This window comes from Kogia breviceps, chromosome 14, assembly GCF_026419965.1.
Source record: "Kogia breviceps isolate mKogBre1 chromosome 14, mKogBre1 haplotype 1, whole genome shotgun sequence".
Classification (NCBI taxonomy): Eukaryota; Metazoa; Chordata; class Mammalia; order Artiodactyla; family Physeteridae; genus Kogia; species Kogia breviceps.
In genome coordinates, this window is record NC_081323.1 from 26,437,772 (window position 1) to 26,449,938 (window position 12,167).

Sequence of the window (12,167 nt, forward strand, 5' to 3'; positions counted from 1 at the left end):
TCGCCCGAGCGTTCCGCACACGCAACGTTCCGGTCCCCGGAGCTGGTGGCCCGTGCGCCCAGCGCCCTTGTCCCTCCTGTGTCCTTGTCCTCCCCATGCCCTGTGCACAACGTCCTTGTCCCCCTCGCAGCATCTTTGTTCCCCCTCCAGTCTACCCACAGTGTCCCCAACACCCCTGCCTTCCAGTTCCCCACCTTCCCACAGCCACCAAACCTTCCCCATGCCTGGTTTCTTCATCTGAGGGATCCAGTAGACCTGACATTTGAGGGTGTCATACGTCACCTTGTCTCCACCATCCCAGGGTGAAAGGACCCCCAGGCCCTGGGTGGGGTCCCAGAAGAAGCTGCCACCTCAGCCCCAGACTGGCCCCTTTGCACCCCAGTCCCTGCAGAGGCCAAGTGAGCTATGAAGGTTGGAGGGCCAGCCCAGGATCTGAAGCCATTTGATCTGATGGTCAGGAGGCGTCCCTGGCCCCTCCTGTTCCAGGGGACAATACCCCCAGCACCAACTACTAACGTTTATGGAGCACCTGCCCCACACACTTCCTTACACTGACCCACTTAATACTGCCCCACCTTTGCAGGGGCTGGGACATATGGAGGGGACCTTGTCAGGCAATGGCCTAAACCACAGACCCCTGAGACCATCCCCTCACCAGCCCCCAGGGGCAGGACTAGGCACTGGCCCTTTCCCCTGAAGACCACCCACTGGAACTAGGAGCCTGGCTGGGCCCCTGACTCAGAGTAACCACACACACCCTCTACTCCTTCCGGCCTCATTTTCCTGCTATTTTTAAGCAGCAGGAGTCTGTCCTCACAGGAAGTCTCTTCTGCACTTGACCACTGCCCGGAACTCTCCCAGAAACACCATCCATGAGCTTGGAGCTGTTTGATCCTCATTTTCAGTGGAGAAAATGAAGGCTCAGACAGTCTCACATGGGAGAAGTGGACCAGGGGCATGGAGGCTTCCAACCCAGCCATGTGTCACCCCAGGGCACCTCCGGGGGGGCCCCTCCTCTGCTCCTGTCTTACCTCAGCTGGGCCCAGAGAAGCTTCGGGAGGCTTGGCACCTGGGGCACCTCTGAAAATGGTGGACAGTGCAGGGCTGCGCCCCTGCCCAGGCTACCCAGCCCAGCCCAGCCCGGCCCTGCCCGCCCAGCCACACCCTCCCTGCCTGCTTCTGTCTGATTAGGAGGCTGGGGCTGGGGCACCTGGTGGGAGATCCTGCCTGGGTAAGTGCTGGTAGCTGGCCCAACACGCTGAAGATCTCCAGGCTTCAGCTGCCAGCCCCAAAGCACAGGCCTCTTGGGCCTTGGAGGCTGGGAGGTAGCTGATCCAGGCTGCCGAACAAGTCTGAATCCTCTCCAGGAGGAAGACAGGAGGCCACGCCCGGGCCCGACAGCTGTGCTCAGGAGTGTCAGCAAATGTACAAGGTCAGGAAAGCATGGCCAGCAGCCCCGGAGGACCCTGCAAACCCTGAACATTCCTCCCGTCGTGGTCCAAACTCTGGGGGCTGGACCCACGCACAGTGAGGGGCTGCTCCCGTTCAAGCCCACTGGATCAGGCCAATTCCAAGTAGGACTGGTACACTTTGATGTAGCCGTCCTCTGCATCTGCTACCATGGGGCGCACAGGCCACACCCAGGAGCCACCTCAGCCCCCTCGGACACCAGGCAGATGGGTGACCTGGCCCAGGGGAACAGGGTCACCTGGAGCCGCTGCTCATCCGCCACAATGACACTGCCCGCTGTGTCGGTGAACACTCCTGCCAGGCTGCCAAAGTGGTGCCCAGTCAGGTCCCCCAGGGAGCACAGGGGCTGTCGGGCACTGCCAAATGGCCACACATCCCTGAACTCCTTGCTCACAGCCAGGCCCCAATCGGGCCCCAGGCCCAGCATGGAGGCAGGGGCCAGTGGCTCCAAGGCAGGGCCCAGTGTAAAGCTGTGCACAGCCCCGGGCACGTAGTCTGTCACCAAGAGGTGGTCAAGGGTGTCCACAGCTAGCCCCCGGGGGGCTACGAAGGTGCCCACTGTCACCCAGCGGCCTTGAGGGGCGTGGATGGTGTGCTGCAGCACACAGACAGCCCTGTGGACCAGGTCACTGATCACCACGAGCCCAGAAGCTGTCACAGCCACGTCCTCCGGCACGAAGGCCCTGGACCCCGGCACAAGGCAGGGCAGGTGGCAGATGGAGTGTCCCTAGAGATCCAGCACGTGGATGCAGGGTGCAGTCCCAGCCGTCAGGAAGAGCAGGCCATCTGGGGAGCAGTGCAGGCCCCAGGGCCCCCCTGCCGCCCCTGCAGGCACTGGGATCCATCTAAGCAGCCGGGGCCGCCACGAGTGAGCAGGGTCTCCAGGCAGGTCCAGCGTGAGGCGCGGTCCCTGGGACGCGGCTGACCCGCTGGTGGGGGAGGCCCAGGAGGTCAGGGTAGGAGGCCAGAGAACCAGCGGTTGGGCAGGCATCACAGCCTTAGCCTCTCTGAGCCAGTCCTCCAACTGGGCCAAGTTTGGGGCTGCAAGAGAAATAACACCCCACCATGTGCCAAGTAGTGCGACAGTGGTCCCCCTGCACGCTTCCCGGCAGTGCTGGTTCCTCCTGTTTTACAGATTTGACTCTGTTCCACCAAGTCCCGACTGCCAGCCGTGCCTCTGGGCCCTACTTTCCCACATGTGGTCCCTGAACACAATTCTGGAAGACACATGACCCAGGAGGGCTGCTGTGGGTTTTGTTCTGAGGCCGGAATGAGCTCAGGGGCGTCTAGGTGTCCGAGGTTGTGAGAGGGGTGACAGATGAGCAGTGTTTCTCAAATGCCTCTGCCCATAGAACCTTTCCTCCAGGCAGGGAAAGTGGCCCTTGTTGGGGGCAGCCCAAGCAAGCCCCTGCCCATTGCCCCACACAGCCCTTGGAGACTTCTAACTCCTGAGGGGTGAAGCAGGGGTCCTTTCCTAGGCCTCTCTGGCTGTGGGGAGGGGTCTCCTACCTGGGGGGCTCGCGCGCTCTGTTGTTGGAAACCAGAGCCTGAGGGGGTGGGAGGAGCCACCTGGCAGAGGAGGGGGCAGGGGGGCAGGGGGGCAGGGAGGCAGAGCTCTGGCTGGGCCACCTTTGAGCAGCACCCAAGGAAGCTCTAAGGAGTCCAATCACTCAGCTGCTGACCCCACCAGGTACCTTCCAGTGCTGCCACATTCCTGCCTCGGGGCCTTTGCTCTGGCCTCTGGGACATTCTTCATGCTGCCCCTGCACGGCTGGTTGCACTCATGGTCCTCTCAGCCCACCCTCCCCAGGGGGCCCAGGGCCTCCACCACCTGCTGTCTCAGGAGACAGCACCGCCTCCGTCCTCCAGCAGGACCGAAATCTCAGGACCTGGGGGAAGGGGCTGTGCCCCCGACCTGCTGGCTGGGTCACTCACCAGATTCCGGGGCGGAGGCCTCCAGGGGCTACATCTTGCACCCCACAGACTAGACAGGTTGGGTCCTGTCTCTCTGATCCTGTTTCTGCACCTGTGAAGCTGGGGTCATGCACTGCCAGCAGGGTCAGGCTTATGTCTGTCCATTGGGTGATGAGAAGTCAGGGTGCGGTAGCCAGGTAGGGGTGCTAATGGGAGGCCAAGGTGGGGTGGGTCTCCCTCAGACTCAGGACCTGGGGACTCTCCAGACACCGCCTGACTCAGCCCGCAGCCCCTCCAGGAAGCCCCTGGAAGGTGGGGGTCAGCCGTGTCTGTGACCCACAGTGCTCCCTACCTGACCGCCTGCACCCCAGCTCTGGACACTGCGGAGGGGCGGGCGGCGATGCTATCTGCTACCGGCGCGGTTAATGGGGCGGCCGCAGGTCCTGATCCGACTGGCCCCAGCCCGGCTGGCCCAGCGTGGGGAGCCAGGCACAGGCAGGAACTGCCCTCCCTGGGGCCATTGCTGGGTGGGCATGGAGGTGTGGCCAGCTCCCAGGAACAGAAGTGATTCGCTGGGTCCGAGGGTCCCCCGGGCACCCCTCCCTGCCTGCCCCCCGCCGCCCATCCCTGCCTGTGGGAAAAACCAAGTCTGGTCGCACTGGGAGGGAGGCAGCGAGCTGTGAAGGCCACCGATGCCTATCGTGGCTGCAGGGGCTGGCAGGGGCCCAGCGGAGGCCACGCTGGGCGAACAGCCCTGGGCCACAGAATGTGGGGGCACCGTTTAACCACAGAGGGAGCGGCCTCCTGCATGAATCTGACATTAGGCCTGTCCTGCCAGATGGGAGCTGGAGCATGTCCAGGGGTCCCTGCCCACAGCCCATGTGCAGAAACACAGGCCTGACCAGGGCTGAGACCATGCACACCTCCCTCTCCCCGCCCCACTCTTCCCCCCCCAATAGAAAGCTCCCCACTCTCTCCCCAGACTCTGGCCCCCCAGGGAGGGCCCAATCCATAAGAGGAGGTCTGGACACTGCCCCCCTGACGCTCAGTCTGGGGACATTTCTGCGGAAGGTGACGCTAGACCAACGAGGGATGAAGGAGGCCCAGACGGGGTGTGAAGGTGGTTTCCATTTTAATGTCCACAACTGTGATCACTAAAGAGCCGTGACCCTCTGCTGTGCCTGTGTGGCCCCAGAGACAGGTGTGGCCACGGCGGGTGGGGGTCTGTCCACGGGCATGCTGGGGCAGGTGGGGGGCCAGGCAGCAGGCAGGGGGTTGGAGAAGGGCCCCTGTCTGTTAAGGACAGAGATGGCAGCAGGGGCTGTGGTCAGACCTCAGCACCCGTGGGGTTCTGCAGGCCAGGGACAGCCTCAGGGGCCCAGGAGCCCCCAGGCCCACCGTGGGTGCCCCAGCTGCCAGGAAGGATGGGATCCTCTGGGGCCTGGAGGGGAAGACCCGGGGGAGGGACACTGGAGTCAGCCTCACACTTGGTCGTGTGGCTGGACAGAGGCTGGGCTGCCAGCATGCCGGGTGGCTTGGGGGTCTCCCGGACCAGCATGGGGCCCAGCTCCGGCTGCCCCCAGAGCCCGGGGGGCACCTCATGCCCCTTGGCGGGTGCCCGTTTCACAGAGAGGTCGAGGGGAGTGTCGGGTGGCCGCACGGCCCGCTCCAGCGCCTGGTGGATGGTGAGCAGCTCCCTGCGGATCTTCCCCAGCTGCTCCCGCAGAGGCCGCGGGGCCAGGCCCCCAGCAGGCACCAACTGGCCCAGGCGCTGTTCCACCTTGGCACAGTCGCCAAGGGCCCGAGTCAGGTCCTCGCCCACGTGCCCATGGCCCCCCAGCACCAGGCCTAGCGGTTGCTGGGGCAGGGGGGCCGCAGGACCAGGGGTCTCAAGGTCACTTAGCTCCTTGTCCTCAGGCCACAGCATCATGGAGGGGCCGGTCCTCAGGCTGGGGGGCAGAAGCCAGTCAGGAGGCTGTGCTGCCTGCACAGTGCCCCACCTGCTTCACGCCCCTGTCCAGCCTGGCGCCCTGGCCTAGGGCCTCGGAACCCCAGAAGGAAGGACAGGTTGGCTCTCTGCTCTCAGTCTCCCCTCTGTGGCCTGAAGCCCCTATTCCTGGTGACTGAGCTCCAGCTGGGGGCCCAGCCACCCTCCCCTCAAGCCCTCTTCCCACCTCTCCTAACACTCCCACGACTGGGGCCCCTGACACCCACCTGCTCTGGGAACTGAATTTTGTCCTGCTGCAGGAGTCCTGCGGGGGTTCTGGCCTGCCTCCCAGGGCCAGCTTCCTCTTGGGGTCGCTCTGGGCAGGCCGCTCCAGCTCCCCCTCCTGCCCTGGGTCCCTGAGACCACCACGGGGCCAGGGCCCACCCAGCCCAGGCACTGGCAACTTCAGCAGCCCAGGGACCAGAGTCTCGGGGGGGCCTTTGGGGGGGGCCGAAGGCTTGGCAAGAGCCGTCTTGCCTGCCGGCAGCCCCACGCTGTGCTCCAGGAGCAGGGGGTAGTACAGGCGAGGGACCAGGGCTGGGCGTTCGGGGGGCTGTGGGGCAGGGAAGGCAGTGGCCGGGGGCAGCAGCGGGCTGGCCGAGGCCAGGAAGGGCACGTGGGCGGCAGCGGCCAGGGAGGGCCCCAGGTAGGAAAAGAGGCCCGGGCCGAGAGGGTAGTTGACACCCAACAGGGACAGGTGGAAGCTCTGGGCCTCAGGGAACTCCCCGGGGGTGGGCGGGGGGTAGCAGGGGACACTGCTCTCAGGGCCCATGGCAAGCACGTCCACCCCGGCCGTGCTCCTCGGGCCCCCACCCCTCCCCGGCTTCCACGACTCGGCCAGGAGGCCACCAAGGCCCACACCCTTCTGGGGGTCCCTGGCCTCAGGGAGCAGTGTCTCTGGGGACCCCTCGGCCCCTGGCCTGGGGCCCCCAACCCAGCGGCGCAGGGAGAGGACGTCGGTGACCATGTGGTCGGGCGTCGCAGGAGCGTCCGGCGCTCCTCGGGGCTGGCCGCTGGCGTCCATGGAGTCCAAGGAGTCTGTGGGGTGGCCTGGGGTGGGTGCACGTGGCCGGGGCGCGGCCGGGGCCCTGCGGCAGGCCCAGTCGGGGGAGTCCAGCAGGAGGGAGAGGGAGTCCTTACAGAGGCTGTACTTCATGTGGTTGTAGAGGTGAGACTTCTCCAGGCAGGTGAAAGGGCACTGGAAGCACTTGTAGTTGTAGGGTTTGCCCCAGGGCCGTGGGATATAGTGTGGCTTCTTAGGCTTCCTCGCTCGGGCCCGTGCCCCAGGGCCCAGGCGGCATGAGCCTGCCTCTCCGGACATGGCAGCTGCTAACGGGCGAGCCCCGGCCCCATGGCCACCTGCGGACAGGGCCTCGGTCATCGCCAGCCGCCCCGGCCGATGCCCCCTCCCCTCCGTCACAGCTCAAGGCTAAGCGTCCAGGCACCGGCACCCGCCCCATCCCCCTCCCCCGCCTCTGCCAGCAGAAGTGGCCTCCCTGCCTCACTCTCTGTAGGGTCAGCAGACACACGGCAGAAAAAATGCAGGACGCCTAGGTAAATGGGACTCGGGGAAACAGGAAATACTTTTTTAGTATAAGTATGGCCTAGCCAATATTTGGAATGTGCACTAAAAAAATTATTTATTGTTTATCTGAAATTTAAGCTTAAGTCCTGTACTTTATTGGTTGACCCTACACGCATCTCGCCCCTCAGGCCTGGCCAGTCCCCAGCAGGCCCATTTCTGGGGTGACTCCATCCATGCCCATCTCCCCCACACCAGCAGAGCCCGGGTCTCCATCTACCCCACAGGCACTGGGTGAGTGACTGGAGGAAGCCAAGTATGACCAGACTCACTCCTGGGGACACGGCCCTTCCTTGTCTTAACCCCTCCAGAGACTTTCCTGCCCGCGAGAAAGCCAAGATAAGAGCCTGAGATGAGAAATCAGCAGAGGTTCTGAGCGCCTGTTTACACAGTGTCCTTGCTCTGCAAGACATCGGGTGGGCACTGTGGTCTCTGAGGGGGCCAGCCTTGCGTGGGCCAGGCCAGGCTGGGGGGCGTGGATGTCCAGCATGGCCTCACAGCACAGCCACCTGCTCAGCCTGGCTCCATCTGGGTGGCTGCCGGCAGGTCGGCAGCCGAGCCTGCAGTGGCCGAGCTTGGCCAAGACCCTCCTCTCCCCATGCCCCCGTACGCTTGCTCAGAAGCCGCTCTGCACTCCATCTGGGCTGCCACCTGGGCTATCCACCGCCCCAGTGTGCGCCTCAGCCGGGTGCTTGGCGAGTGTGTGCACACAAGCGTACAGCTCCCGCTGAGCCCTCCTCACTCAGCGCCTGGAGGGTCCACCTCTGCACGGCTGGGCTGACTCGGAACAGAGAGCAGGGCAGCCACCAAAATGCAAGGGGCCCGGGCACACGAGGCTCACACTCCACTCAGAGTGGACGGGGTCACTGCACACATGAATGCACTCGGCACGGCCGGGGGTATGAGCAGGCACAGGGCGCATGCACACACACACGCGCACACCCGAGGACACACAGGGTCACAGTCACTCACGGATGTAGACACATGTACACTTGCCCTGCTCCCGGGGCTCAGGGATGGCCAGGGCACTGAGCAGGGCAGGGCTGGGGTAGCTGGGCAGCCTTTGGGAGCAGGCCGTCCTCCCTGCTGGCCTTCGGGCTCTGTACATGGCAGGCAGTCATGTCTGCTGCCCCCAAACACTAGATGGGCACCCCCATTATGGGAACAGCCACAGGGGTGGAGAGGGCTGCCTGTCCAAATGGGCCCTGCGGAGGTGGGGTTGGCATGGCCATGGCTAGGGTGTGGAGGGCAGGGTGAGCAGAGGCTAAGTGACTGGCTGGTGCAGGGATGTCCACATCGGGGAGGGGACAGGGCTCCAAGAGGAGTGCACAGTTGGGAGGAGGGGGCTGTGCCCAGGAGAGGAACTGGGGCTCCCTTAAGGGCTGAAGACACTCCCTGGACTTGGTGGTGGGTGCAGAGGCAGGCCCCATCCCTGCCCCCCACCCCCCCAAGATACAGATGACAAATGGGTGTGTGTGCTCTGGAGACAGAGGCGGCTGTGCTGGGGCCATCGATCACCCAGCCCTGGGAGCCACACAGCTGTGCCGCCTGGTGCCACCACCCACCCCACTTCCCAGCTGGGCCCCTGGACTGGGGGGTAGGTCTCTGGACTAAGGGGGCGAGGGGCCCCTCCTGTGCTCCCGCTTCAGATCAGTCACCTGGCTTGGGGTTGGGGGGATTGGTTGGGAGCCATCTCAGCAGCTGCTGACCCCACAGGGACCCAGAGAACACCTGGCTCCTGCCCAGCGTGCTTGTGCACAAGCAGGAGACACCCCCAGAGAGCAGCACACACCCCCACACTCCCAAAGGCACATTCATTCGCACATGTGTCCCAACCCGTGACTGGGTGTGTGTGCCCAGCGCGGCCTGCACCCCCAGTGTGCCTGTGCAGACACCTGGTCCCACTAACCTTTCCCTGTCTGGGGGAGAACTGGTGGCAGGCCAGGCGCAGGAGGCCTCACCTCAGGGTGGGAGAGGGGGCACCCAGCGCTTGGAGCCACCACCAGCCACCAGGGGATTGATTATAGCTCACCCATCCCGGCTGGCACCCTTGGGACTTGGGAGCACCCCAAAGGGCGTGGTGCAGAGGAGGTGACCAGGCTGAAGTCGAGACCCCAACTCCCTCCCCCTTCCCTCCACAGCCGAGCCCGAGCCCGGAGGGCGCCCTCCTACAAGGATGGGGCTGCTGCGCCCTGATGGTTCCGGTGCGCCGAGCCTGGACGCCGCGAAGTGGGGGACGTGGGGACTGGGGGTGCCCCGCCCGCGCCCCGACAAGCTTGGCGTCCCGCCACCCCGGCGCCCCTCACGCCCTGCCGAGCCCCGCGCAGCCCCCAAACTTCGGACCCGCCGCCGCCCATGCACGCCGTACCTGCGCCCCGGACGGAGCGGAGCCTGCGGTTCTCCGATAAGTCAGCGCGTGGCCCTGGGACCCCGCGGGAACTTCCCGCCCCGCCCGGCGCCCCTCCCCGCCCAGCGCCTGCCGCGACCCCGCACCCCGCGGAACCCGCACAAGCTCTAGGGTCGCAACTCGGACTCCGGCCTGGGAAACTGAGGAGCGGCCCCCACGCGGTCTGCGGTCACTCACTAGGCAGCGAGTCCCCGAAGCCTCCGCCACGGACCGCGTTCCCCCGACGCCGACTCGCACCTACAGAAGTTGGCGGCGGGAGCGGCCGCGCGTGCGCCACGGCGCCGGGCTCCGGGGGGCGCAGCGACCTCCGACCCGGGCTCGCGGTGGGGGTGGGGGCGCGAGCGCCGGCAGCGGCCTCCCCCAAGCCACCTCAGGTGCACCCCCGTCTCTCCCACTTCCCTGCCCACAGTCTCCCCCTCCGCGCACTCACCGGCCTCGAGCGCCCGGGACCCGCTCAGCAGTCTCCGCCGCGCCGACAACTCCTGGATGGAGCTGTGGCCGGTGACACCAGTGGCACCACCCGAGCAGGGCAGGGACGGGCAGCGTCGCGGCGGAGCCGAGAGTGGAGACGCAGGTGTGCTGCCGAATGAGGGGCTCCTGGCACCGTCCCCGCCCTCGTCGCCTGCAGGCTGCCGCGGGGGTGCGCAGAGGCAGCCAGGTCTCCCGGGGTCCCCGCAGCGGTGTGATGGGGTGTCAGCGGCCGAGGACGCAGGGAGTGGGGCCGTCAGCACTCATCCGTCAGGGCAAGGCTCTGGCCCCTGACAGCCCCTCCGCCTGAGCCAGGGCCTCTGGGCTGAGCCCCCGGACAGGGGGACCTTGGAGAACAGAGCCCGCCTGAGGAGGGCTGCAGCCCAGCCCGGGAGGGGACAGAACTTAGCTCGGGGAGGGCTGCAACAGAGAGCCGGCAGCAGAGCCCAGCACACACGGTGGAGCAAGCCTCCTTTTCTGGCCAAGACTTGCCTGCAGTACCCTTCCCTCTTCTCCAAACAGGAGGCTGAATGGGTCTGCACCCCCAAACCCCTGTCCTGCCCACTGACAGCCACCGGCTCAGAAAGAGGGTCACATGCACTCACTCCCCCTTTCTAGAAGCATCACCCCCCAGCCCCCACTCCTCACTCCCCTGGCAGGTGCACAGGGAGGGCTGCATCTGCCTGCTGTTAGCAGGACTCCTCTCCACTGGCTGTCCCTCCTAGGAGGACACGGGTGAATGAGGCGGGGCCTGGGAAAGGGCCCACCAGAAAACCCCCGCCCCTAATGTCCTCACGGCCAGAGCTGCTCCCAGCCCCACCTCCCAGGGTATTAGGCTCCGTGTTGATCCCCGAACTGTCTGGAGCCCACTTCTCATCTGGGTCCTAGTGGAAGTTCATCTGACCAGCCAGGACCATTCCAGAAGTGGACACAGATACTCAAGACAGGCCAGTCACGTTTCTCAAGAAATTTTTGCCTTTGTTCAGGGGAGGGTGCCTTAACCCAGAGATGAGTGATGGTGCCATCTAGCATGGGGTGGGGTCTGCCGTCAGAGGGGTGTGTGCTGCCCCAGGCCCACTCTGTGGAGGCACAGAGGTCCCCGTGAGGGTCCACTTGGCCTTCCCTGTAGGCTCAGCTATAGGCTCCTGGGGTATCCCAAGCTCAGCTTGGGGGGCTGGGGTGCTTTGGGGAAAAAAGGAATATCCAGTAGGGGTCTGTGGGATGGAGAACACTAGGTCCAGAGTCTAGTGCCTCCTGGGCCCTGTGAACCTGGCCTCAGTTTCCCCAGCTGTGCAGGAGGGTGACAAGCCATGGCCCAGTTGTTGGGGCTCTGGTCAGCCACGACAGATGTCTGTAAGGAGCAGGGTGCCATGTCCTGGGGGTGCCCAGTGCAAGGACACTGATGTGAGGGTGACTGCCCAGTGCCACCTTCCCTGACACAACCTGGGGGACCCCATTTCTCCCCGTAAAGTCCACAGGGCAGAGCGGGGGCCTGGAGGACTGCTGTGGGTGGCACAGCCCACCAACCTTTTCCTCTCTGCCCGCCTGGCCTGGCCCAGCTGACCAGCTGACCGTGCAGGCAGCCCCAGGCTGGGAGACAGCTTGAGCGGTCATCAGGCCAGCAGCCCTGTGGAGAGTGGGGGCCGGGAGGCCTGCTCCTTCTGCACACAGACCCCACTCTGGACATACTCAGCCAGGCCCGGGCCCCTATCTTGGGCACTGCCCAGAGAGGGCAAGGGGCACAGGTCACCCTGAGCCAATGGGGGTGGGGGTCTCAGGGACAGCTCTGTGCTTCCTGGCCCTGCACTGCTGACTCCTCCGAGGGTCTGGGGAGGCCATGCTGCCAGCACAGGGGGCAGGCTGGTTGGAGGGTGTTACCGTCCTCCAAGGGAAGGGAGGAGCCTCTCAGTGTGCGGAGGGGACAGCCCAATGAAGCCAGGTGACCAAGGAGCACAGGAGAGGGGGGAGGAGGCCAGCATGTTGGGAAAAGCAGGAGTCCAGGGAGGGCAGCTCAGCAGGAGCCATGGAGGCCGCCTCTGTGGATGGGCCCTTCCAGAAGTCTGGGTGGGAGGAGAGGTGTTGGCACCTCCAAGGGGCTCAGCACCTGAGGGGCATGACTGGGCTTCCAGGAGTGGTCTTGCCAGGGGTGCAGGTGGGCCCTGAACTTGCTCCAGGGGTCCCGAGAGCTTGGCCATGGCTGCAGCCTAACGGCCTGTACACAGGGGTGCGAGTCAGGTCAGCCCATCAGGTGCACAGACTGTCTGCCATTCCGCAGCCAGGCGAGGCCAGACAGCAGTGCCAGCCCCTGCGCCCCTGTGCTCTCTTCCTGAGGCACTTCC

The 12,167-nt window shown here is 65.3% G+C and overlaps 1 protein-coding gene across 1 annotated transcript; it reads right to left on the reverse strand.

Moving 5' to 3' along the window:
• Positions 1–4,707: 4,707 nt before the first annotated feature.
• On the reverse strand, positions 4,708–9,573 carry PRR35 (proline rich 35). The gene is made up of 3 exons (XM_059038121.2): positions 9,538–9,573; positions 5,599–6,730; positions 4,708–5,333 (listed from the first exon to the last, which is right to left on the reverse strand). The coding sequence occupies exons 2-3, from the start codon at positions 6,690–6,692 to the stop codon at positions 4,712–4,714; spliced, it is 1,716 nt and encodes a 571-aa protein (XP_058894104.1). The 5' UTR covers positions 6,693–6,730; positions 9,538–9,573; the 3' UTR covers positions 4,708–4,711.
• Between the last annotated feature and the right edge of the window lie 2,594 nt (positions 9,574–12,167).

Bases quoted from the DNA above. Each gene is read 5' to 3' on its own strand.
- PRR35 (XM_059038121.2), bottom strand. From the start codon at position 6,692: ATGTCCGGAGAGGCAGGCTCATGCCGCCTGGGCCCTGGGGCACGGGCC. The intron at 5,334-5,598 runs GTGGGTGTCAGG...TCTGCCCCCCAG, and splicing joins AAATTCAGTTCCCAGAGCAG to CCTGAGGACCGGCCCCTCCA.